This window comes from Pelecanus crispus, chromosome 13, assembly GCF_030463565.1.
Source record: "Pelecanus crispus isolate bPelCri1 chromosome 13, bPelCri1.pri, whole genome shotgun sequence".
In the NCBI taxonomy this organism is placed as follows: domain Eukaryota; kingdom Metazoa; phylum Chordata; class Aves; order Pelecaniformes; family Pelecanidae; genus Pelecanus; species Pelecanus crispus.
This window is the reverse complement of record NC_134655.1, coordinates 113248-138115: the sequence shown is the minus strand read 5'-3', so window position 1 is coordinate 138115 and position 24868 is coordinate 113248. Positions and strand designations below refer to the sequence as shown.

General features: G+C 58.0%; 1 protein-coding gene across 3 annotated transcripts; it reads left to right on the top strand.

The window, feature by feature from the left end:
• Positions 1–828: 828 nt before the first annotated feature.
• PHKA1 (phosphorylase kinase regulatory subunit alpha 1) lies at positions 829–20410 on the top strand. 3 transcript variants are annotated; one of them, XM_075720342.1, is made up of 31 exons: positions 829–906; positions 1053–1211; positions 1734–1781; positions 2334–2502; positions 2875–2957; positions 3158–3238; positions 3677–3775; positions 3890–4036; positions 4360–4413; positions 6031–6153; positions 6245–6340; positions 7044–7151; positions 7357–7435; positions 7842–7976; positions 9078–9187; positions 10019–10163; positions 11120–11198; positions 11628–11803; positions 14001–14177; positions 14591–14685; positions 14888–15027; positions 15178–15334; positions 15502–15581; positions 15782–15860; positions 15947–16076; positions 16453–16554; positions 16970–17085; positions 18855–19025; positions 19571–19624; positions 19768–19968; positions 20237–20410. In XM_075720342.1, exons 1-31 carry the CDS (start codon positions 829–831, stop codon positions 20408–20410), a joined length of 3645 nt encoding a protein of 1214 aa, XP_075576457.1. The 3 variants fall into 3 exon arrangements, with proteins under 3 accessions (XP_075576457.1, XP_075576456.1, XP_075576458.1); XM_075720341.1 differs by having other exon boundaries at positions 16970–17095; positions 18826–19025; XM_075720343.1 differs by lacking the exon at positions 14001–14177.
• The last annotated feature ends 4458 nt before the right edge of the window (positions 20411–24868 follow it).

Here is a 24868-nt window from a genome sequence, read left to right as displayed (position 1 = left end):
GTGTCCGTCCAGACCTGCACACCGGTACATGTGTCCATGTGTCCGTCCAGAGGTGCACACCAGTACGTGTGTCCGTCCAGACGTGCACACCAGTATGTGTGTCTGTGTGTCTGTCCAGACCTGCACACCGGTACATGTGTCCATGTGTCTGTCCAGAGGTGCTCACTGGTACGTGTGTCCATGTGTCCATCCAGTCCTGCACACCGGTACGTGTGTCAATCCAGATGTGCACACCGGTATGTGTCCATGTGTCCATCCAGTCCTGCACACTGGTACGTGTGTCCGTCCAGAGGTGCACAACGATATGTGTCCATGTGTCCATCCAGTCCTGCACACCGGTACGTGTGTCCGTGTGTCTGCCCAGACGTGCACACCGGTATGTGTCCATGTGTCCGTGTGTCCGTCCAGAGGTGCACACCGGTACGTGTGTCCGTCCGTACACCCGCACGCGCGGACGTGTGTCCGCCCACAGCGCTGCGCGGCCTCCGCCCGGCAGGGGGCGCCGTCCACCCCCACACCCCCGCCGGCCCGGGCCGTGGCGGGTCCTGGCCGCTCGGTAGTGAGCGCCCGGCGGGCCGGGACCGCCGCTGCCGGCGGGGAGCGCGGGGCGGCGCGGGCGGGAGGCCGCTCCGGAGGTGCCGCGGTGCTCGGGGCGGTGCTGGGGGCAGCGCTGCGGCCGGCAGCGAGCGGGCGGCGCCGCGGGGCGGGGCGGGGCGGGGAGGAGCCGGGGCGCTGCCAGGACCCGGGGCGGGGCCGTCCCCGCAGTGCCGGTGCCCGCCGCGCCCGCCCGGTCCCGCCGCCGCCGCCGCCGCCGCCGCCGCCATCGCCATGCGCAGCCGGAGCAACTCGGGCGTGCGGCTGGACGGCTACGCGCGCCTGGTGCAGCAGACCATCCTCCGGCACCAGGTGCGCGGCCTGCGGGGGCGGCATCAGCCTCGTCGCGGGGCCCCGGTGCGCCCCGCCGGCCCCTGCGCCTGCGGAGCCGCCGCCCGACGCTGCGGACTTAACTGGGAAGGGGGGCCGCGGCCCCTCGGTGTGTCCCCCCTCCGCAGGACGCGGTGACGGGCCTGCTCCCCGCCAGCGCCGACCACCGGGATGCCTGGGTCCGGGACAACGTCTACAGCATCCTGGCCGTCTGGGGGCTGGGCCTGGCCTACCGCAAGAATGCCGACCGCGACGAGGACAAGGCCAAGGCCTACGAGCTGGAGCAGGTAGGAGGAAGCCGGCGGGAGGGGAGGGAGGGCCCGCGGTACCGGGCAGCCGGCTGTCACCTCCTGCCTGCTTTGCTTTTGGCACGGCCCCGCTCTGGGGACAGGCGGCCGTGGGAGGCTGCGCGGTGAGGACAGGGGCAGGGCTGTCCCCAGGCGCGGGGGGCGATAGGAAGGGGTGGCAGAGCCTGCTCTTCCTCGAGCGCGCTGGAGCCCAGCCGGAGGGTCCAGCCTTCTGGCTCTACCGTGATCTGGGGTGCAGCCCTTACCCCAAGAGCTGGGCAGCTGCGTCCTGCAGCCCTGCGCTCCCTCCCCCTGCACAGCACAGCAGCTCAGCCTTGCTGGCGGGCCAAGAAATCTTGCTTCCCTCTGCTATTGCCTAGGAAGCAGGGGCCGTGGAAATGTGAGCAGGCGCTCCGGTTACAGATGCCGGAGCCCCGCAAAGGTCAGCGGCCAGCTGATCCTGAGTCAGGGCTTCTCTTGGCTGTGTGGGGATTAACGAGGCTGTTTTCCTTGTTCCTGCAGAGCGTGGTGAAGCTGATGCGGGGGCTTCTCCAGTGCATGATGAGACAGGTAGGGGCTGGGGAGCGCCTCTGAGAGTCGAGTGGTCTCCTCAAAGCCCAGCTCTGCCACAAAGACTGTTGGTCCCAGCTGTGCCAGCTCTCCCCAGCCTTCCCTGACGAGCGGAGGGAAGGCCCCCTCCAGCAAGTCTTGAAATAAACTCTGACTTGGCATCTGTCCCTGGTGTGATGGAAGTCCCAGTGCTGCGGGCTGGTGGCCAGCGGAGCCTTTGCCAGCTGCTCCCTGTCTTGTGGCCTGGCTGGCACTGGGACTCCACAGCTCTTCTCCCTGAGGGCATTTGGAGTGACACTTTTCGCTCCACACAGTGCAACTGTGGCTGCGGGCCCTCCACGGCTGCAGCCCTGCACTAGGGTGGCACGTGAGCCTGCACTCACTGCCTTGGTTCGTGGAGGGGCTCAGCCCGGGGGCTGTAGGATCCCTGCCCTGACAGGCACGGCTCCACATGCTGGGCTGATGGCACGGGGCAGCCGTTGGCCCTGGGGCTGCCAGATCTCTCTGGAGACAGGGTTTCATGAACCCCTGCATCTCCTTGCCCTTCTCAAGGTGGACAAGGTGGAGGCGTTCAAGTACAGCCGGAGCACCAGGGACTGCCTGCATGCCAAGTACAACACCCACACCTGTGCCACCGTGGTGGGGGACCACGAGTGGGGTCACCTACAGATGGATGCCACCTCCCTCTACCTCCTCATGCTGGCGCAAATGACGGCCTCAGGTGACGCTGTTGGGGGATGCCATTTCAGCTTTGAGCCCGCTGATCTCCAGGGCTCTCCACGTTGTCAGTTTGGGTGCAGCTTCCTGGGTGCCAAGCTGCTGCGATGGCCTCCCCGACCTCACTGTTTTCTTATTCTCACAGCACCCGAGGTGGATTTGAGCCGCTCGATGGATCTCTCTGAGAGCCCCCGTTTGCCTGAAGCCCCAGAGCTGCTGTAGGGGAGTGGGAGTGGGGACAGGAGCCAGCCAGGATGTGGCTCCCACGGGGCAGGCGTGCAATGAGGAGGAGGGGTCTGGCCTGGGTTACTCAGCCCCTTCCTAGGGATGCCTGTGGGCTTGGAACAGCTAATGTGAATTCTTCCTTCTGCTTCAGGCCTCCACATAATTCACAGCCTGGATGAAGTCAACTTTATCCAGAACCTCGTGTTCTACATCGAAGCAGCCTACAAAACCGCGGTGGGTAGCCCATGCTGGGGAAGGGGAGCACGCCCTGAGGGTGCAGGTGGTGGTCTGGTGTCTAGGGACAGCTGTGGGTCTCCCCTGAGCCCCAGCGGGCAGAGTCCCCGCTGGGAGCACCACTGATGGGTGGGATTTGAAGGCTTTCTGGGTGTGCTGTGAACCGCTGCCTGCTCCAACGTGCTGCTGCCTCTGCGCAGGACTTTGGCATATGGGAGCGTGGGGACAAGACGAACCAGGGCATCACTGAGTTGAATGCTAGCTCTGTCGGCATGGCCAAGGTGAGCCAGGGAGAGGTGCTGGGTGGGTGCTGGGGAGCACCAGTGGCCCCGTGCAGCTTTTTTACGCGGAAGGCTGGGCACATTGAACTATTGAGGCTCAATGCGCCATGCAGTGATAGGTTCCTGCGGAGGAAGGCCTTTCTCCTTGTGTGCTGGGATAAAACTGTGCCCCTCTTGCCTGAGTTTTGCCTGAACTGGGAGTGAGAAATTAATTGGGGTGTGTGGCAGAAATGTCCAGGGCCCTATTGATGTCTGGCTACCTATGGCTTTGGAGATGTGGTCACATTCTGACCAGGGGCGCTCTGCAGCCACAGCGGGGTTTAAATTTGTTTAAACTTGGGTAGCGCATTACACAGAGGGGCTAGCACGGGGTGAGAGCTCTTACAGATGAGCAGCATGGTGGAGGACTCGCTGCTTAGGGTCTCGCCCTGCTTGCAGGCTGCCCTGGAGGCACTGGATGAGCTGGATCTCTTTGGAGCAAAGGGAGGCCCGCAGTCGGTGATACGGGTGCTGTCAGACGAGGTGCAGCACTGCCAGGTGAGACCTGCATGGGCTTTACACCATTGCAGGATGAACCGTGATCTGCTGGGGTTGTGGTGTGAATGACGCCCAGCCTGGCAACCTAACCACCCCTCCTTCCCCTTCGCCCAGTCCATCCTCCACTCGATGCTGCCCAGGGCCTCCACATCCAAGGAGGTGGACGCCAGCGTGCTCTCTGTCATCTCCTACCCAGCATTTGCTGTGGAGGACAGCGAGCTGGTGGAAATCACCAAGCAAGAGATAATCACGAAGCTGCAGGTGAGTGGCTCTGCCCTTATCTCACCCTTCCTGGGAGACAGCTGCAGCCCAAACTGTTGTAGCCCTTTTCTCCCCAAAAATGTACATGGGGAGGGGGTGCTGGGGCATGTCCTTTCCCAGTCTCCATGACCTGTGGCAGGGGTGTGCAAAGAAACAGTCCTGTGTGCTGTGGCCCTAGGCTGTGATCGTGGTGCCTGAGAGCTGGGTGAGTGAGTGAGAGGGTATTTGGCTGGAGGAGACCCCCCCCACCATGCTTCTGCATTGAAGGTACAAGGTATCTCACTCTGTGCCTCCTGCTCAGCACCTCTTTCCCTCCCTTCCAGGGGCGCTACGGCTGCTGCCGCTTCCTCCGGGATGGATACAGGACCCCCAAAGAGGTAAGTGTCCCCAGCCCTGCCACCTGCCAGAACTTGAGCGGCTGCCCTGGGTTGCGTTTGCAGCCCTGCCAGGTGCAGCGCAAAGGCTGTGGCAGGGAGCACTGGGAAGATGAGAGCCCTGCGTAGCCCCAGGCAGTGTCATGGGCCTGGGCAAGGCTTCCCAAAATGCCAGAGCCCATTGTAGAGGTGGTACATCCCACCCACACCCATAGCAGATGGGCAGAGGCTGGCTCTGCCCGCATCTTGGGGCCCGGTGGTGGTGTGTATCTCTTAGGCTGGGGGAAGATGGGACTACTGCCCTGTGTGGGAGCCCTGCCGAGGTGGGCTCTTTCCCCAGCTCTCCCAGGGCTGCACGAACCCTGAATGAGGGCCGGAGGCCTGTGGGGGCGACCGTGCAGTGCTCCTCCCTGACGGCCTTGGCTCTGCGGCAGCACTGGAGGTCACAAAGCTGCTTCTGCCTCTCCCGGGACAGCAGGCAGCTTGTGTACTACCGCGCTTGGCTCTCAGCGGAGCGAGTAGAGACCTTCTTCTGCTGCCTTGGGCAGGGAAAACAGGAAAATTTTATAAGCCACAGTCACATTTAATAACCACAGAACCAGGAAAACAGTACGTGGAGGCTCTTAAATCATCACTGGCTGTTGGGCCTGTAACCTGGTGAGGCGCCTTTGGGCATGAGTGCCTCTAAATGCTGCTCCTCTGCTGCGCCTCTTCAGACCTGACCATAATAGGCAGCGTGTGTGACTGTGTCTCTCTAGAGCCAGAGAAGAGCAGCAGCATCTCCAGCCTGACTTTCCCAGTGCTCACGAGTTTTGTCAGTGTGCAAAGCCATGGATTACTTCTGGGGAGCTGTGAGGCACAAGAAGGGCAGCGTTGTCTGCAGAGGCACTGCAGTTGGCTGGAGTCAAATGGGAGTTTGGGAGCATGTGGCTGGTGTGCAGGCACTATAGAAAACATCTGCTCCCGCTGTCCCTGCTGCCTTCTCTGCCTGACAGTCTGCTAAGGCCAGGTCTCTCCCTTCTCTGTAGCAAATAGAGTTAATGCAGTTAGCAGGGAGGGCTGAGCATAGGTCCCTTGGGGCAGTACGCCACACACTGGGGTGGGAGGATTCGGCGAAGGCAGCTCTCCATCCTGACCACTTCCCTCATGTCAGGCTCACAGTTGCACCAAACGAGGAGGGACCCTGCTCTCTGGCCCTGCGTGACCAGCCCAAGCCCTCGCACCTGGCTGGGCCAGCCTGGTGATGCTGGAGAAGGCAGGCACTGAGGGGCTGGGGCAGAGCAGGAAAGGCGAAGGGGACGCAGGTGTCCCCAGGGCAGCGAGGGGGGTGTTGTGCTGTTGTACAAGGCTCTGGGAAGCTCTCCTGGGGACTGGGTAGGCTCCCTTTGCCCAGGAAGGGTGAGTCCCTTCAGCATCAGCGCAGGGGGCTTGGGAGGGGATGTCTGATGGAAAGGACACAGCCTGGAGGTGAAACTGCTTTTTGGCTCTGTCTCAGCCATTGTCTGCAGAGGAGGACTGGGAGGGCACTTGAGGCTGGGGTCTTGGGGGGAGCAGGAGCCCTGTCACTTTGAGGGGATCCTGCCACCCACTACCTGCCTTGCTGTCACGCCCTCCCTGCAGGACCCCAACCGCCTCTACTATGAACCTGCTGAGCTGAAGCTGTTTGAGAACATTGAGTGCGAGTGGCCTCTCTTCTGGGCGTACCTGATCATTGATGGGATTTTCAGCGGAAACATGGAGCAGGTAAGGGAGGCAGGACCTGCCGGACTGGTGGAAAGAAGTCCCTGGCAAGGGAGGCATGACCAGCAGCAGATCCCCTGTCCTGTCTCCTCAGGTGCAGGAGTACCGAGAAGCCCTTGAGGGGGTTCTCATCAAAGGGAAGAATGGGGTGCGCCTGATGCCAGAGCTGTACAGCGTCCCATCAGATAAGGTGAGCAGTCCTGAGCTACAGTGGGAGCAGGAATGTCTCATTACCAGATAATTAGGTTTTAACTGCTTATTAACCCAAATCATTAGTAAAGCAGCACATGTAGTGCATGAAAACCCCATGTAAAAAAAGTATGGCTTGGAGCTGTTAGAAAACCATGTTGGATAAAGAAACTGCTTCCCACCCCCCCCCCCCCCCGCAAAAGCATTTCTTGCCTCCATACACAAGGGTGCTGTGCTGACAGTCTGCTGGCCTGGAGTCAGAGTCCTCTGAGAGCTCAGGACACGCAGACCTGGGCTGAGGAGGTTGTGCTGAGCTCCCATTCAGTGGTGAGGGCTTTGTGTGGGCCTGGGCTGAGAGCAGCGGTCTCTTGGTGCTCAGGTGGTACAGGAGAGATGCTCTCCCCGCCAGCATCCGAGAGCATTGCCCCAGTGCTCCTGGGGCATGTCAGTCATTCCCATGGGATGGTCTGTGTTGGGAACCCAAACGCAGTCTGAGCAGCTGATCTGTTGCCTGACTGGGGTGCCTGGGGCAATCACGAGAAGAGGGGAGGAATGCAGCCAGGATGGTTTGGACCCTCTGGCAAATGCTTTTGTAGGCTCTTGTTTTAAGCCTTAAACTGCTGGACTTCATAATGCGATGATGATGCTTCCTTCAGCATCCTGTGTCTGTGGATCCCTCCCTGACCTCCTGGCTTGTCTTCCAGGTGGATGAGGAGTACAGGAACCCTCACACTGTGGACAGGATACCCATGGGCAAGCTGCCGCTCATGTGGGGGCAGTCCCTCTACATCCTGGGCTGCCTGATGGCCGAGGTATGGTCACCCCTGGTGATGGGGAGGGCTGTGGGGCCAGGTTCTGACCTCTGAAAGGGCAAATGCTGCCACCCTGAGCCACCTACCATGGGGAAGTTGTCACCTCCATCCCCCAGGACCTCTTAAAGGTGGGTTGTCTGTAGGCATCACCCATTCTACCCTGCCCATGAAATGTTCATTTCCTCCTACCTCTTTTTTTTCTCAGGGGTTTCTAGCTCCCGGTGAAATAGATCCCCTCAACCGCCGGTTTGCGACTGTCCCCAAGCCCGATGTGGTGGTCCAAGGTGAGGGAAAGAGACTGGTCCCAAACCCCTGTGCCTGGCAGGCTTGGGGACTCTGCCTGTGTGGAATTCACAGGGGTGGCTCTGGGGTGGCTCTGCTTGCTGCGTGGCTGCCACTGCAGCCAGTCCTCAGCCCTGGCAAGGTGGGTATAAGATGGGCTGCAAGTCCTTCCACTCCACCCTGTGTTGCCCCAGGGAAATATCACCTGCTACAGCCTTCTCTGCAGAGAGGCTGAAAACTGTCCTGTCCTCCTGCCACTCAGCAGGGAAAGCTTGGGTGTAGAGAGTGATAGGAGCAGCAAGGCAGACCTCTGCAGTGGGAAATGGTTCCCAAAGGGACTCCAGACAGCTGCCTCTACATGACCTGCCACCTTGTGTGTATCCACATGAGCCTGTCCTCCCTCCGCAGTGTGCATCCTGGCAGAGACGGAGGGGATTAAGGCTGTCCTGAGGAAGGAGGACATCAACGTGGAGACTGTAGCAGATGTCTATCCCATCAGAGTGCAGCCTGCTCGCATCCTCAGCCACATCTACGCCCGGCTAGGTGAGCTGGGCTCCCTGCTCCTGCAGCAAAGTGGGTGCAGAAGGGTCTGTCCTATCCCCTGGCACTCCTGCTCATAGATCCTGATGTCCTGCCCTGCTACCCTCTGCCTGGCTGATGAGGGCTTTGCTGGACCCATTCCTGGGCCTGGTAAAGCTACTCCTGCCTAAGGGGAACTGGGGTGGCAGGCAGCACTGTTCAAGGTGATTCTGAAAGGGATAAAGCTTTGGCATTGCAGTTTCACAGTCACCCTAGGTACAGGCAGAGCCTCTGATCCATATAGGGTGGACCTGGTGTGGGCAGGAGCTAGCTTTTGTTCCTGTACCCAGCTCGCAATGGGGGAGGCAAGCCAGACCCCAGAGAAGGGTCCGCTGGCAGTCCCTAGCTGAGAGACCCTGTAGCTCAGGTGGGACGTCTGTTGTCGGAGGGTTGGCAGGGCTGAATGTGAGGGGAGGGTGAGCTCCAGAGCTCTGCACACTCATTCTGTGACGCTGCAACCCCTTGGGCGTGGGGCTTGTTGTGCAGGAGCTGGAGACCCAGCCTGGGCCGAAGGAGAAACCTGATCCACCATAGGCTGCACACGCTGGCTAATTTAAGCCACCAAAAGGCCACGTGTGACATGGGCAAAGGGTGGCAGGAGAGCGGCCTGGCAGCTGCCAGGGCTGACATGAACAAGGGGCAATGCTGCTGCTGCATCACCCTGGGCTCTGGGAGTAATCCAGGAGCAATGGAAATGCTGATAGAGCTGTCAGCTTTGGGGGGACCAGCCCTGTGCAGGGGGTAACCCCTGGCCCTGCCCTGGCTTCTGACATCCCCAAAGACCTGGAGGTGTGTGTGGCATGTTGTGGAGGTCAGGACAGGCTGTATGTCCCTGTTCCAGCAAGAGTCCCTGGGGAGGGCCTGGGTGTCTGTAGACCCCTGGGCAGGTCTGGGGGCCAGTATCACTGTCCCTTAGAGCTGTGCCGGCTCAACACAGGGTTCTGGGATACCCCGACCACAAACCAGCCTTTTCCTGCTGGCCGGTAGCACAGAGCCCTGTCTCTACTGCTGCAACCCCTTTCGTGAGGAGGCTTGCACTAAAACCTCCTCCTTCTGCACCCCTAGGCCGCAACAAGCAGATGTGCCTGACGGGACGGCCCTACCGGCACATGGGCGTCCTTGGGACCTCCAAACTCTACAAAATCAGGAAGAACATCTTTACCTTTACGCCGCAGGTAGGTGGCATTGCATGGGCTCATTCCCAGCTGTCATGCAATCTGAACTGGGCAGGAGGTTTCTCCACTGGCTGAGCACTCAAGTTATTCTCAGGGGTGGCCCCAACACCCTCTGAACAGCCTGGGAGGGCAGAGCAGCCCCAGCTTCATGGCATGAAGCAGCAGAGTTGGTGGTCCTGGTTGTGGGCATGCTGGGAGATGGTTTCAGCCTTCTGATGATCAGTGTTGGGTGACTAGTTTTTACTTTGATTATAAATAATCCAGCCACCAAGCCAGGAAACATGAAATTGCTACTACACCCTTAATTGGTTTAGTGGTGGACTTAGTAATGTTAGGTTAATGGTTGGACTGCATGATCTTAAAGGTCTTTTCCAACCTAAACGATTCTATGATGCTATGATTCTAAGATCTCTTTGCTCACCCTGACAAGGACACCAGGAAGAGGCTGATGGCAGGACAGGGATCCCTCTGTCCAGCATGGTGTGGGGATGAGTAGGGTTGCAAGCCTGGCGCTGTGGAAGTGCGTATTTGCTTGGGATAGGCACAGCATTGACCAGATGTATGGAGCCTGGGTGATGCTGCTGCTGAGCTGTAGTGTTATCTCCTCGTAGTTGTTGGTGGGCAGTAGCTGCCCTGGAGGTTGAGGGTCCCTTGCTAGACTGTACTGGCACGTACCAGGTAAGGTGGGATGAGCTGTCTGTGCAAAGGAGCATCTTCCCTGGGCGCGCTGTGTGGCTGGCCTGGCTTAGGGCCTGTGGGAACATGTGGGTGGCATCAAAGGGACCTGGTGGCTGCAGGAAGGGCCGCTCACGTCTCCTGCTGTCCTTGCAGTTCATAGACCAGCAGCAGTCCTACCTTGCTCTTGACAACAAGATGATTGTGGAGATGCTGAGGACGGACCTTTCGTACCTGTGCAGCCGCTGGAGGATGACTGGGCGGCCAACCATCACCTTCCCCATCTCCCACACCATGCTTGGTATGGATCCTCTGGCCTCGCAAGGCATTTGGCTAGAGCAGCCCTGGGAAGCAGCCTCTGCGGGAGGAAGGGGGTGGGCAGATGTGAGACCGTCTCAGTAATGGGGACACGGTGGGGCTGGAACAGCCAGTAGCATCCTGTAAAGAGCTTACCACTCAAAGGAGCCACACTGAGTTGGCAGCTCTTCCGGCAGCTAGCAGGGCTGCCTGCCAAGCGCTAGTGCCAGCAGCTCAAGGGATGTTTGCTGGCATGGAGGTATTCAGTTTCCAGGCAGCTAGGCTTGTTGGGAGGTCTTTTGGGAGCAAGACCAAAAAAATAATCCCACTGTAAAAGTGTTCTTGGGGCTCTTTGTGCATCTTGACTCCTCACTAAGACTAATCACCTGCTAAAGGCTTTCCTAGACAACAGGGAGGGGAAAGCAGCAAACCAGAAGGAGCAGAGAGCTGTGTAATGGTGCAGAGCAAAACTGGCTTCTCTGGAGCAGCTTGCAGCTTCCCCATGAACCTGGTGCAGGGAAGGGACTCTGTTCTGCTTTCAAGCCTTTTTGGCTCTCCTTGTGTACTTGGAAATCCCCTTAGTGTCTTGAGCATGCCCTTTGCTGTGGTGTCTTCTGCCCCAACAGCAGCACCTCCTCCACTGCCTCGTGCGAAAGCCAGGGACAGAGCAGGGGGTGGTTTGGGTGCTGCTGTCTGGTACTGTTGGCTTTGGCCCAAGGTGGAATCCCAGGAGCCTGGGAGCATCGTGGCCTGGTTTTGCTGGAATCCAGCCTGGACAGTCCTGAATTTCCCTTTTTGGGTGGTGGTTTTGGTGTCACAGCCTGGCTGTACACCCCAAAGCAAGGGTCTGGCCGATGCTACGGTGCTTTGCATGTCTGAATGCCCACCTGGCCCTGTGTTACCTTCTGTGAGCCTGTTTGAGCGGGAGAGCCTGACTGTCTGTGTCTCTGTCCCCAACAGATGAAACCGGCAGCAGCGTGCACCCCACAGTGCTGGCAACGCTGCGGAAGCTGCAGGACGGGTATTTCGGTGGTGCAAGGTGAGCACGGCTTCCTGGGGTGGAGGAGGGGAGAGGGCTGGTGGCCTCTGAGAGCCTGGTTACGAGGGTACCTGCTGGGCCTGAGCATCAGCTGTTGGGGAACAAGCTGTGGAGGATACATTGGGGTGTGCTAGGCTGTAAGCGCACCCCGGGGCTACAAACCCAACAGAGGAGATGCGAGAGAGGACATATCTCTTCATGCTATTAAACCCATGGCTGCAGGATCCCTCTAATAGCTTTTGGGCAGCCCTTCCATGCCCACCTGTGGCTGGAGGAGTTGCAGGCAGGTAAAGCAGGCACGGGGGCATGTGTACGCTCCTGGACGAGTGCGTCTCTCCCTGCCAAAGGGCCTGCCCTGGATCCAGGAGGCAAAGCCAAGAGTATTGCTTCCCCCTTCCTCTCTGTGTGACCTCCCCTCCTCTCGCCCAGGATCCAGACGGGTAAGTTGTCGGAGTTCCTGACAACATCATGCCGAACGCACCTCAGCTTTATGGACCCTGGGCCAGAGGGTAAGGTCTTTGCCAAGAATTACGAGCTCAGCATTGACAGCTTTGAGGAGCTAGACGCCGATGAGTGGCTGCATGGCTTGCAGATAGCAGAGGATGGTAAGGGGGAACAGGCCAGTCACTGCTGTGGCATGGCAAATACCAAACTCACCCGTAAACCCGTAACACCCAACCTCCCTGCCAGTGTCTGCAACTGTGTTTTTCATACACTTGGGTTTTCACCGTGTTTCTGTTCCCATCTGACCCTCCATCAATTAACCTTGTCTGGGTGACGGTCATGGTGACACCAGTGGTGGGATGGGACTGGGTGAATCGATGCAGCTGTTGTAGCCCCCTCGCTGGAGGGGTTTCCCAGCCAGACAGGGCTGAGGCTGGTGGATGTGGCCATGGAGAGCACAGAGAATGCTCTGGAGTGAGCCACTCCGACCTTCGTAGGCTGTTGCAAGGGGGAGAGATGAAGGCTTGGCAACCTGTCTCTGTTCAGGAGATTTGGCTGAGGATCTTTGGTGCACAAGTGACGGTGCAGAAAGTGATGGTACAGTGCGCGAGATGGTGGGGAAGAGCCACCATGTCCCCAGGCAATCTCTGGGTGTTATTTTCCTGAAGCCTTTGACCCTCCCTGGGCAGAGTGCTCCAGCAGATGCCAAATTGAGGCCTTGCTGCTGTGTGGATAGGGTGCCTGAGAGGGCCTTGGCCCATCACAGTGTGATGGATCCGCCTTGTCCTGAGACCATGGTGGGGTGCAAGTTTTGCTGCTCCCCTTGCAAGCAGGCCTGGGTACATCCTCCTCCTGTGTGACCTAGTGTTGATCATCTTCCCAGCCTTCCCATCAGTCTGCTCTGCCTCTGCTGCTCCTGTAGCCAATGCTTGCGCTGCTGTGACTCTGAATACTTATTTCTCTTGCCCTCCTCTCGCTTTGCCTGCGGTCTCCTTGCAGGCTGCAACTGGGCTTCTCCAAGGCGTCTGCTTCCCCCCACCCCCTATGGGACACAGGGCCTGCCTGGCCTCTCTACAGCAGCTAGAAGATACTCAATTTTAAGTTTTTTCTGTGGTCAGATGCTGCAGCCAGGCAGGATGATGTTCTCAAGCCTGATGTCTGGGGGACTGCTCCAGTCGAGCCTTCAGGCGCTGGTACAAGGCATCCCCATCAGGTGTGGAAAGGGCATGCCGTGCTGTTGGCCTCATATGCAGTCTGCAGCTCATCTCCTGGGGTAGACACACCACAGAGCTCGACTGCCAGCTGGAGAGCAGCACGGCTTTGTCCTGGCCCACCGTCTGGCAGTTCATCCACAGCTCTGCATTGTATTGCATTACTTTGGCATGGGGCACCTCCCCACCCCGGGCATCCCCCTCACTGGCTGGGCAGCGCTGTTATCTCTGTCGTGGCCTCTGAGCACCCTCCTCCGTGCCGCAGTTAGCGAGTGGTGGCTCTGGCACGCCCGATGTTGCCTTGGGAGCAATGGGAACCGCTGGAGGCTGAGCAAAGAGCAAGGCAGGAGCTGTAACTCCTCCTCTAACTCCTAAGTAGAAATAACTGGTAATTTCTAATTAGAAATAACTGTTGCAAAACCCACCCTGCCTTGCTCCCATGCTGGAATCCTACTTGGATGAGGCCCTTGCTGTGCTGGGGTGCTCCTAAGTGGTCTCTGCTTGGACAGGCTGCCCCTGGCTGTGCCTCCCCTTCTTCCCCGGAAGGGCAGAGCACAAGTGTTTCACTGCGGGGTTTGAGCAGACTCTGCCGTCCTTGGACAGGCTTGGACCAGACACACACTGCAGGCCCATAGAATCATAGAATGCTTTGGGTGGGAAGGGACCTTTAGAGGCCATCCAGCCCAACCCCACTGCAGTGAGCAGGGACAGCTTTAACCAGATCAGGGTGCTCAGAGCCCCATCCAACCTGACCTGGAATGTTTCTAGGGATGGGGCCTCCACCACCTCCCTGGGCAACCTGTTCCAGTGTTTCACCACCCTCATTGTAAAAAATTTCTTTTCTTCCTTATATCCATTGCTTCCTTTGTCCAGGTGGGACTCGGAGGGAGGCCCAGTTTGGCCCCAGCTGGCAGCCAGCGTCTCAGGCAGCAGAGTAGTGCAGGAACAGGGGCGCCGCGGCTGCCGTTCTTTGTGAGCCTGGCTGCTGGCGCTGTCCGTCTGGCTGCTGGTGCTAGCCCCATGTTGTCGCTTTGTGCAGCCACCAAAGCTTTGCCCTCGCTGAGGCACAGCTGGGGAGCTCTCTGGTGTCTGGGGGTGCCCCAGCACAAAGCGGCTGAACCCCCCCCTCTTTTGCCTCCCCTTCCAGCAGACACGTATGATGAGGTTGCTCAGTACTTGGACCACCTGCTGCAGCGCACGGTTCCCCAGTCGAACCTCCCTCCCACTGCCCAGCGGGGAGGGCTGAGCCGCTTCCGGGCTGCTGTCCACACCACCCGTGACCTCATGTCCCTGGCATCCAAGGCCAAGGACCTTCATGTCCAGAGTGAGTACCTCGAGCACCGTCAGCACCTTTGCTCAAGCCTGGGGATGAGGCTCAGGTGCTTTGGGAGCTTTCCCAGCTGTGTGATGCTGGGGGCCCCAGGGGAGCGTGCCATGGACTGCAGAGCAACCCAGCCTTTGCCTGGGCAAAGGCACATTATGTCCATCATGTTAGTCCTGGCCGTGGAGTATCTTGGAGTCGGTGTCTGTGCAGTCCTCATGGAAACTGCTGAACGATAACGGATGGCAGCTCCCCGTGGTGTTCCTCTAACTGGGTGGGCAGGGGCTGCTTCTCCCACAGCCAACTTCTCTGCAGGGGCTGCTGGGGGAGCAGAGTGTCAGATGTGAGGTGGTTTGGGGCACAGAAGTGATGGCTGGGGTTGAGAAGTGTCTGCACCAACCTTGGCTTTCTTTTAGATGTTGGGATGTATGTCCCCAGCAAGATCTTCCAGGCATCCCAGCAGTCGGTCAAGCTTCTGAGTTCGCCTCACCAGCATGATGTGGATAGCAAGGTGAGCCCTGTCCCTCCCGGACTGGCCGAGCAGTGCCATCCTTTCAGCTGGAGCCAGAGGGTCCTTGCGGGGCTGCATGGGGAAGGCTTGGTGTTTGGCGAGGGGGAATATCCATGGGTGAATGGCCTTGGCTGCATAACCAGACTGCACTTGGTGTGGGGTGCTGACGGTGCTAACCAGGAGCGTGTCTCCTTTCCCCCAGAGCCACACACTCCATGCAGAGATGAACCTGCCCCGTGATGAGGATGGCAACATGGACTGCAAGGCACTGGTGGACCAGCTGCGCATCTGCCCGACGCTGCAGGAGCAAGCGGACATCCTCTACATGCTCCACATCCTCAAGTACGATGAGCTCCAAGTCCTGCTGGCTCACCGAGCAGAGAGTGAGCCAGCACAGCTGTGCATGCGTCCCAACCCGCAAAGCCTGGGGGCTGCCAGGGAGCTGCCCCAGGGCAAACTGCTGGCCATAACCTGGTATCCCCTTTACTGCAGGGGGCCCGAGTGGCACACGGGGCTTGATAGCGAGCCTGGCCCCACCGTCAAGGAGCTCCTCACTGAGCTGTACGTGCGGGTCGGGGACACACGCCAGTGGGCCCTGATCCGCTACATCTCTGGCATCCTCAAGAAGAAGGTGGAAGCTCTGGACGAGGTAACAACCGTGCAGCCAGCCTCTAGCAGGCTGAGGTCTGTCAGGGAGGAGGCAGCAGAGTGGGCAGGTGAACCGTGGCTGCATCAGCTCTGTCTCCCTCTGCCTTGTGCTAAGGCCCCAAACCCTGAGCTGTTGGTGATGCCTGGGGTGACCCTTTCTGTCCCCAGGCCTGCACTGACCTCCTGTCTCACCAGAAGCACTTGACGGTTGGGCTGCCCCCGGAGCCACGCGAGAAGACGATCTCCGCGTGAGTGCGGCACCTCTCCCTCGCCACGCGTGCTGGGCTGGGGCTGGACGTGAGCCCACCGCTCTGGAGTCTGTGGGCACGAGCGGCTCTGGGTGACTGTCTGCAGCCTGTATATCTCCCCTCTGGGCTGTACAGACCAGGAGGGATGCAGGGCTTGCTCTGCTGCCTCTCACCTGCTCTGCTGTTTGTTCCCTCCCCAGCCCAATCCCCTACGAGGAGCTCGTTCACCTCATTGATGAAGCCAGTGAGAAGAACCTCAGTGTGTCCATCCTCACCCAGGTGAGGGGGTGGGGTGGCAGGGGACCCCACAGCTGGGTGTCTGCCCTGGCGAGCAGCAGTGGAGTGATCTGCCTCTTTCCCTCCAGGAGATCATGGTGTACTTGGCCATGTATATACGCACACAGCCCGCGCTCTTTGCTGAGATGTTCCGCATCCGCATCGGGCTCATCATCCAGGTGATGGCAACAGAGCTGGCGCACTCCCTGCACTGCTCAGGTACGTGCAGCGGGGATGGCACCCCGGCTGGGGTGGGTGCTGAGGTGCTTGGGGCCCTGTCAGCCAGGAGGGAGAAGTGCTGTTGAAAATGGGCAGCTCAGCGCCAGGATGAGACCCTGCATGAAAGTGCCGGGGTCTGCAGCTGGGACTGTTCTCAGGCAGCACAGGTGGGCGATTTCACTGCAATCTCTATTCAGGCATGTGTTGAGCTGGCATGGGGAAGAGTCCTTGTAGGCAACACCCGGAGTTAGTGTACGTCCTTGGAGGATGAGCTCCGGTACCAGTGCTTCCCCTGCTAACAGAATGGGGTGCAGGGTAGAAGTGTCCCAGGAGGGCTGTGAAGCGGGATACAACATCCCAACTCTGTTCTCTCCAGCTGGAGAAGCCACTGAGAACCTGATGAATCTCAGCCCGTCAGACATGAAGAGCCTCCTCTACCACATCCTCTCTGGCAAGGAGTTTGGGGTGGAAAGGAGCGGTGAGTCTCTCAGCAGGGTTGCAAGAGCATCTCTGGGCAAAGCTGGGTCCTATTGCGGAGCATGGCTAGCTCCAGGTGTTGCCACTTGTGGGGGATGTCCCTGTCCTCCTGCATGTTCAGCACAACTCCTTCTGCATTGCAGTGGTGCAGCGAGAAGCCGTGCTCTTCAGCAGGGTGGTACTGAGCCAATTTCCAGGGATTGAGCCTGAGTCTTGTGGCTATGGGGGCTTTCCTTAGTTTGGCACTTGACCCAGTCAGGCCTGAATTGAAGCAGTTCTGTGCTGTGCTCATGGATCGCTGGTGCCGGTTGGGATAGAGGGCAAGGGTATGCAGAGGTACCAGTGCCCGAGCAGCAATGAGGGACATCTATGCCCTGAGCCATGGGTACCCACTCTAGACCTCTCTTCCCCTCCAGTGCGATCGGTCGACTCATCACTCACCACCGCCATCTCCATCTGTGAGGTGGGGGCTGTCGGGGCCACCAAGCCTGAGCGTGCCGGCATCGTCAAGCTGAAAAGTGAGATCAAACAGGTGAGGGCAGGTGGTGCAGGCTGCTTCTGCCAGGTTTTGTGGGTGACAAGCAGCTATATGACAGGCAGGATTGATGGGAGAGCAGGAGTGAGCTCACTCCTGGGCTTCAGAGGGCTTACAGCTGCTTCCAGGAGCTCCTTTTGGCTCCAGTCCTGCCCTGGGGGTAGAATTGGGGTAAATCTGTTAGTGGGGGGTGGGTGTTGCTCTGGCAGTGCACTATGGGGGAGCATAGGGGTGCTTGAGAAGGTGCAGGGGTGGGGAGGACCACGCGGTGTCCCAGGCACGGCTGGTGTCCTGGTGGGCCTCTTCCATCAGCAGAAACTTCATTTCCTTCTTCTCTTGCAGCAATTGGATAAACGTAGGCAGTCTCTGACTGGGAGTAAGGTGAAGCCACCCTGGTCTTCCTGCAGCCTCAGCTTTTATCCCTCACGCCACACACCAGGGCAGCTTCCAAGCATGCATGAGTTAATGAGCTTTCCTAAACAAACCCGCTGAGTGAGCTGCTGCAGCAGTGAGCTGGCTTCCCCTCTCGGCAGGCTCAAGTTGCTCTGTTCAGGACGGGGGAAGAGGTCGGCATGGCTTAACATGCTGTGGGGGGCCCGGGGCTGGCACTGCCCCACAACCTTTGGGGAGCTCCCCTTTGAGTGGGACCAGCCATGTTTGGACTGGCAGGGAGGAAGGCTTCTCTAAGCCATGGGTGTATTGGCATTACAACCAGCTGGGAGCTGTGCTCCATAGCTGCTATGCCTGAATAGATCCCATTATATCCACAAAAACTTGCTGAGCAGGATGGCATGATGTTTCCAGTACCATGACCAGCAGTGGCCCTGCCAGGCAGTTCACTGATGATCGCCAGATCCTGCCTGTAGCCTCCCCAGCCATTTCTCCTCTGGGAGAAGAGGCTCCTGCCCAGCTACAAATGACAAGGACCTCCTCTGGTGCCTAGTGTGTGTCCAGGAGGAGTCCTGAGCTCTATGAGGGGTCCCATCCTCAGAGAGACAGGGCCTGTGGGACCCAGGCTGATGCAGCAGGTTTATGGCCAACCTGCTGCAGCGTGAAACTTGACATTGCAGAGGCACGGTTTATCCACATAAAGGATAGGTCGTCCACGGGCGGTGACCTTGCTGCTGGCCCTCTAGTATGCCTGAGACTAAATCCCTGCCCGTGCCAGCAGCCAACAGAGGAGTAGCAGCCCTGCTGCTGTGGGCAGCTGGCATGAGCCCGCTGCTGCCACAGCGCTGGCGTGTGGGGGCCCCGCAGCCGCTCCGTGCCCTGGCGCAGTCCTTCCCCTCTGATGCTAACGTGAGACTTTCCACAGCTCGCCTTTCAAAACCACCTCTCGGTCTCCAGCTAACCGCAGCCCCAGGGATAACTGCCCCGTGACCTGAGCTTGGTCCATGCTGCTGCTGCTCTGCTTGCCGTGATGGCTGCCCTGCTCCAGCACAGTCTGATTTTTGTCCCTGCCTTTCTCCTTCAGCCCCTCAGTTTGCAGTCCGGGGACGCCGACCTGAAGTCCTCTCTGGTAACCTGCATTTGTTGGCTGCACGCATGGGGTCTGTCCTGTTTGTGGCTTCATGAAAGGAGCTGTGCTCTGGGGGGTGCTGCAGGGAGCTGGGGCTGCATGGTGGGCTTTGCTGGGGGCAGGGGGTGGCAGCTCTGCCCTGGGAACCAGGCTGGGTGAGCACAAACTCTTGGGCAGCATTGGGCTGCGTTCTTGTGGGGTATTTAACTTTGCAGCAGTCTCTGTGGTCTTCGTTTTGTCTGCCCAGTCCGCTGGGCACTCAGAGCTGCTGGGCAAGGGCTCCTTTTCAAGCATGCTGGAAGACCAGGGCAGTAAGGACAGCCGCCAGGGCCAGTGGAAGCGGAGACGGCGGCTGGATGGGGCCCTCAACCGTGTCCCTGTGGGCTTCTACCAGAAGGTGTGGAAGGTCCTGCAGAAGGTGAGCTGGACGTCTGGCTGGCTCCTCTCCAAGCATGTGAGCTTGTGGTCGCAGGCACCAGCCTTGCTAGGGGGACTTAGGCACCTGGGGCTGGTCCTGGATGTTGTGTAGATCTGTGCTTCATGGACAACACCTGCAGCTGGCCCTGGAAAGCTGGGGAAGAGCTGGAGCTGCCTGGTGGGCATGCAGGACCTACCTCATACTGTGCTGACCCTTGCAGAGGGGGGCTAGGTCTGCCCAGGTGCTTTATATATTAGCCAGGCAGGGGTAGGGCTGGAGCCACAACTGAAGCCGCTCCAGGCACAGGTCGTCCTCGGCATGGTAAGCCAGGGAGCAGAGCCACGTGCTGTGTGCGGGAGGGCTCCAGCTGATGCCGAACTGATGGGAAAGGAGTGATGCTGCGCAAAGACTCAGGAGGTGGAGCTGGGGTGTGTGGGCAGCACGCACCAGTGCTCAAGTGGGAACGAGTTGGTGGGCTGGACCTACGTGTCTTAGCACAGTGCTTCTTCAGGCCATAACCGTGGTCTCTCCTTCTTGTTCTGCAGTGCCATGGCCTCTCCGTGGAGGGCTTTGTTCTTCCCTCTTCAACAACTAGAGAGGTAGGAGGTTTATGTGAAGGGGAAACAGGGCAGGTGGGTTGGTTGTTGGGTGCTGGGTTGCCCTGGGCGAGCGCCCAGCGTAGCTCAGGACTTTTGCTGGTGGGTACAGTGCTCTAGGTGCATTTCTTTCTCCCTTCTCACAGATGACCCCAGGGGAAATTAAGTTTGCTGTGCACGTGGAGTCAGTCCTCAACCGCGTGCCCCAGCCAGAGTACAGGCAGCTGCTTGTGGAGGCTATCTTAGTGCTCACCATGCTGGTGGACATGGAGGTGCAAACCATCGGTGGCATCATAGCTGTGGAAAAGATCTTGCAGATGGCCAATGACCTCTTCTATGAGGAGCAGGTAGGGGCCAGGCCTTGCGCAGGGGCCGCGGCCTGCACCCAGGGTTGCTGGCTGCATTCCCCACAGCTACGCAGGGTTCACCCACCTGGAGGGTCTGCCCATTGTCCCCATTGTGTTCATGGGGCACAGCAAAGATGTAGTGTCCTCCTGCTGCTCACCATCGATGTGTCACACTGCAAGTGCAATGGAGGATGCTTGGGGTGGAAGCTGGTGAGGGGGCTGCCCTTATTCCTGATGCTGCCTTTTTCCTTCTCTGTCCAAAATCCAGAAAGCCCTGGGCGCTGATGACTATATGCTGGAGAGAGATCCCACAACGGGCATCTGCAGCCTGCTGTACGACAGTGCACCAAGCGGTCGGTTCGGCACCATGACCTATCTGTCCAAGTCGGTGGCCATGTACGTGTATGACTTCCTGCCCACCGATGGCTGCCCCATGCAGTAGCTCTTGCAGCTCCTCCCTCGGGTTGCAGATGCCGTAGGAGGGTTGTTTCATACAGCTTTTAAAGATGGGCATTAGGCTAGTTTGCAGGCAGCCTGCATGGCCGTCTCTCCTCCCAGTCCTGGCCTCTCGGTGGATGAGCGGCTCTCCCAAGGAGCTCTGCAGGAGGCACGCGTGCTAAGCTGACCTGTGCCTGCGTGCAGCCTGTGGAGCAAGGGCTGGCAGGGAAAGGCTGAGCTTTGAAGCCTGCTTGTGTTATAAGTGTCTGTCTGCATGGCTCCTCCTGGGCTATCACCCCTGGAGGGGCCTGGTTTGAGGGAGATGGAAAGGAACCCCCTCACCAGGCGTGTGCGCTCAGCACTGCAGTGCTCACGCTCTCCCTGCCTCCAGCAGATTTGAGGTTTTTAACCTGTTCTGTGCTGCTTTTTATTCCAAATCTGCAGGTTTTATACTAGTGTAGGCTGGAGCTCTGGCTTTTCCTGCTGCTGATGGAAAAGCTTTGTTAGAGGAATAGGGGATGCTGCCTGAGCCTCTCTCCCAGCACACCCAGAATCAAAACAGTCCAACCCAGCCACAGCTGTGCTGCTTGGAAGCACGCAGCCCAGCATGCCTGCCTCGGGGACCTGTGTGCAGAGCTGGGGAGGCTGTGGGAGCCAGGAGCATCCCAAGGTGGTAACAGATCCCTGTTACCACCAAGCTGTGAGGACAGGGTTTCTGGCGGGCTGGGGGATGCCCGTGGCAGCCCCTCTGTGCCATCTGCTCTGTCCCTGGCAGTGTTGCTAATGGCTAAGTCGCAGGTTCCCAAGTTCATACATGCACTGTGAAGCAGCTCTGAGCTGGCTGCTTGGCTTGGCATTAGCTGTGCCATCACAGATGTGCTCTTAACGCTCAGCTCTGGCCTCTGCCCCAGCTCCCACAACCTTGCACAGGAGAGGGGTGGTGACTTTAGAGTGGGTCCTAGCTCCGCTCTATCCTGCAGGTCAAACCCCACATAGGATAATTGTGGTTGGACTGATGGGAATCAGGCACACACACCACAAAATGGTGGTGGGAGTGGGGTTACAGAATCATAGAATAGAATGCTTTGGGTTGGAAGGGACCTTTAAAGGTCATCTAGTGCAACCCCCCTGCAATGAGCAGGGACATCTTCAACTAGATCAGATTGCTCAGAGCCCTTTCCAACCTGACCTTGAATGTTTCCAGGGATGGGGCATCTACCACCTCTCTGGGCAACCTGTTCCAGTGCTTGACCACCCTCATTGTAAAAAATTTTGTCCTTCTATCTAGTCTGAATCTACCCTCTCTCAGTTTAAAACCATTACCCCTTGTCCTATTGCAACAGGCCCTGCTAAAAAGTTTGTCCCCATCTTTCTTATGAGTCCCCTTTAAGTACTGAAAGGTTGCAATAAGGTCTCCCTGGAACCTTCTCCAGGCTGAACAACCCCAACTCTCCCAGCTTTTCTTCATAGGAAAGGTTCCAGCCTTCCTAAAGATCTGCCAACTCTGTTCTGTGCACTTGTCCCTGAGGGCAGTTTTCCAGGGGGAAATTGACTAATTCCTTGAACAGCTGCAAGTTTGCTTTCCTAAAATTCAGGGTCCTGACTTTACTCTTTGCATGACCCATCCCATATCCCTCAGGATTGCCAACTCCACTGGTGCATAATCGCTGCAGCCCAGGCTGCCTCCAAACTCGATGTCACCGATTAGCTCGGTGACAGTAGGTCCATGACCGCATCCCCTCTGGTAGGGCTGTCTATTACCTGGCTTAAGAAGTTATCCTCCACACACTCCAGAAGTCTCCTGGCTTGCCTACAGCTCGCTGTGCTGCTTTTCCAGCAGCTGTCAGGGTGGCTGAAGCCCCCCAGCAGGACGAGAGCCTGCGAGCGCAATGCCTTCTGTAGCTGGAGTGAGAAGCCTTTGCCAATAAGGCTCCCCTCAACTGGGCGGCCTGTAGTAAACACCAACCACAAGGTTCCCTTTGTTGGCTCTGATTCTTACCCATAAGCTTTCGACCTGCTCGTGGCTATTCTTCAGAGACAGCTCTTCACACTCTATCCACTTCTTGATGTAGAGGGCAATGCCTCTGCCCCTCCTGCCTCGCCTGTCCCTTCTGAATGGCCTGTAGCCATCGATAGCTGCACTCCAGTCATGGGATTCATCCCACCAAGTTTCAGCAATGGCAACTAGGTCGTAGCTTTCTAGCAGCGTGGTGGCTTCCAGCCCCTCCTGTTTGTTGCCCATGCTGTGTGCATTGGGGTAGAGGCACTTCAACTGAGCTGTTGGCTGCGTCGCCTTCTTTTAAAGGAACACCCCTTAGTTCCTTTGTGGTACTTCACTGGCGTTTCTCTGTTGGCTCCTACTACCTCAGGAGCCCCTGGCTCATCTCTGTAAGACTTCAAGTGTGCTCCAGTGTACCCAGCACGTCTCAGAGCAACAGGCTGAGGGCCCTCGCTAGCACCCTGTCCCTCTAACCTTGGCGTGTCATCCCACAGCTTGTCACAGGCAAGCCTGACATTAACCCCTCCCCTCTTAAGTCTAGTTTAAAGCTCTGTCAATGAGCCCTGCTAGCTCATGAGCAAAGACCCACTTCCCCCTTTGAGAAAGATGAATCCCATCTGACACCAGCAGGCCTGGTGCCACATAGGCCATCCCATTATCGAAAACCCAAAAATTGTGGCAGTGACACCAGCCATGGAGCCATATATTAATAGACTGGGTCTGTCTGTTTCTTCCAGTGTCGCTGCCTGCAACTGGAAGGACAGAGTTAAAAATAACCTGTGCTCCAGCTTCCCTTACCAGCTGTTCCAAGGCCCTGAAGTCTCTGTTGATTGTCCTTGGACTGTGTGTTGTGGCTTCATTGCCACCACGTGGAAGAGCAGTAGTGGGTAATAGTCCAAGGGCTGTACCAAGCTAGGAAATTTCCTAGTGATGTCCTTGGCCCAGGCCCCAGGGAGGCAGCAGACTTCCCTAGGCGGAGGGTCTGTCCGGGATGTTGGACCCTCTGTTCCCTCAGAAGGGAGTCACCCGTCTTTTCTGTCTTGTGGAGGTGGTCGTGGTATGGGGGTAGGCCTTTCTCACCTTGGCAACACTTCTGGTGTAGATGGACCATCATCCACATCATCCATTGACTGGCCTTCCACATCCAGAGCCTCATACCTGCTGTACAGAGGCACCTGAGAAGCCGAGGTGGGCAAGGAGGGGGTTCACCTGCCACCCCAAGCGTGGACTTGCTTCCATTCACTCCTTTCCTTTAAACTGCTGCCTTCAGCTTGGTGGAGGGAGGGTACAGGATCCCCTTGATCTTGTTTTTTTTCTGGCAGCTGTCCCTGTTTCTGTCTCAGGGAGGACAGAGCATGGTTCCACCAGCCTCTCTCTTTCTCAGACTCCCTGATGCTCCTTAACCTTTCTACTTCCTCCTGTAGCTCTGCTGCCAGGCTGAGCAGATCGTCCGCCCGGTCAGCCCGCTCAGCTGTTCTCGCTGCTGCTATCCCTGCCAGTGAAAGGCTCTGGCACGCCCTGCAGCCTGAGGCCCGGGTGGCTGCGTGTTTTTGCGGGAGGTCTGTCTGGGTTGGCACATCCATTCTGGTGAGTGCAGAGGACATGGCTTTCTGCCCGGTGGATATCATAGCTAAGCTCCTTCTGAGAGGGTGATGACCACCAACTGAACTCGTCTCTTGAGCTGGTAGGGTGACGATGCCTTTCTGCGCAAACTGCTGTGCCGTACTGTTTGCCCACTCTGGTTGCAGTGCCCCTGGTTGCTAGCACTCCCCGGGCTGCTTTTTGTAGGTGCAAGGTGGCTGCAGCCCTGTGCACCAAGACCTGCCGCTCTGCTGTGCACCGGGCTGGCTGTGGAGCAGCTCCGCTCGGTGACTGATGCTTTCCTGTGCGATTTCTGATCTCCAGGTTGGTTTGGCCCTGGGAGTAGTTCCTGGGCTGTCTCTCAGGGCTGCTTCCTGACAGTAGCAGCTATTCTGTAATTGCTGCACACTCATCCTTCTGTTACCTGGAAATAAAGCTCCCAAAACCAAAAATGGTTTTGAAAGGAGATAATGCTTTATTCTGCGCAGGGTGCAAGGTGCACAAATCAAGCACACCAAGTTCTGATTCTGTTCCCTTATTTATACATTGAATATATAATTACCACACCTTTCTAATACATAATCATTAACCTGTCTTTGCGCACTCATCTTCATTGGTGAACAGTTTACTCACCTAGTCTTTAAAGCCACAGTGTCCTTTTAATTCACTGCGCTTGCACAGGAGGAGTGTGGGGGGGTACTTGCCTCAGTCCTTAATTGGGTCAGTGGTCTCGATCTCCCCCCGCCCAAATTACCTTTTACCCAGTTTCTCCTATTTTATACATGCCCGTTTGTTTTACGTTCCCCTTATCTTTGAAGGTCAGCAAACAGCCGCTTAGCCATCCTCCCTTCTTCCTTACATTTTATCAGTATAGCAAAATAT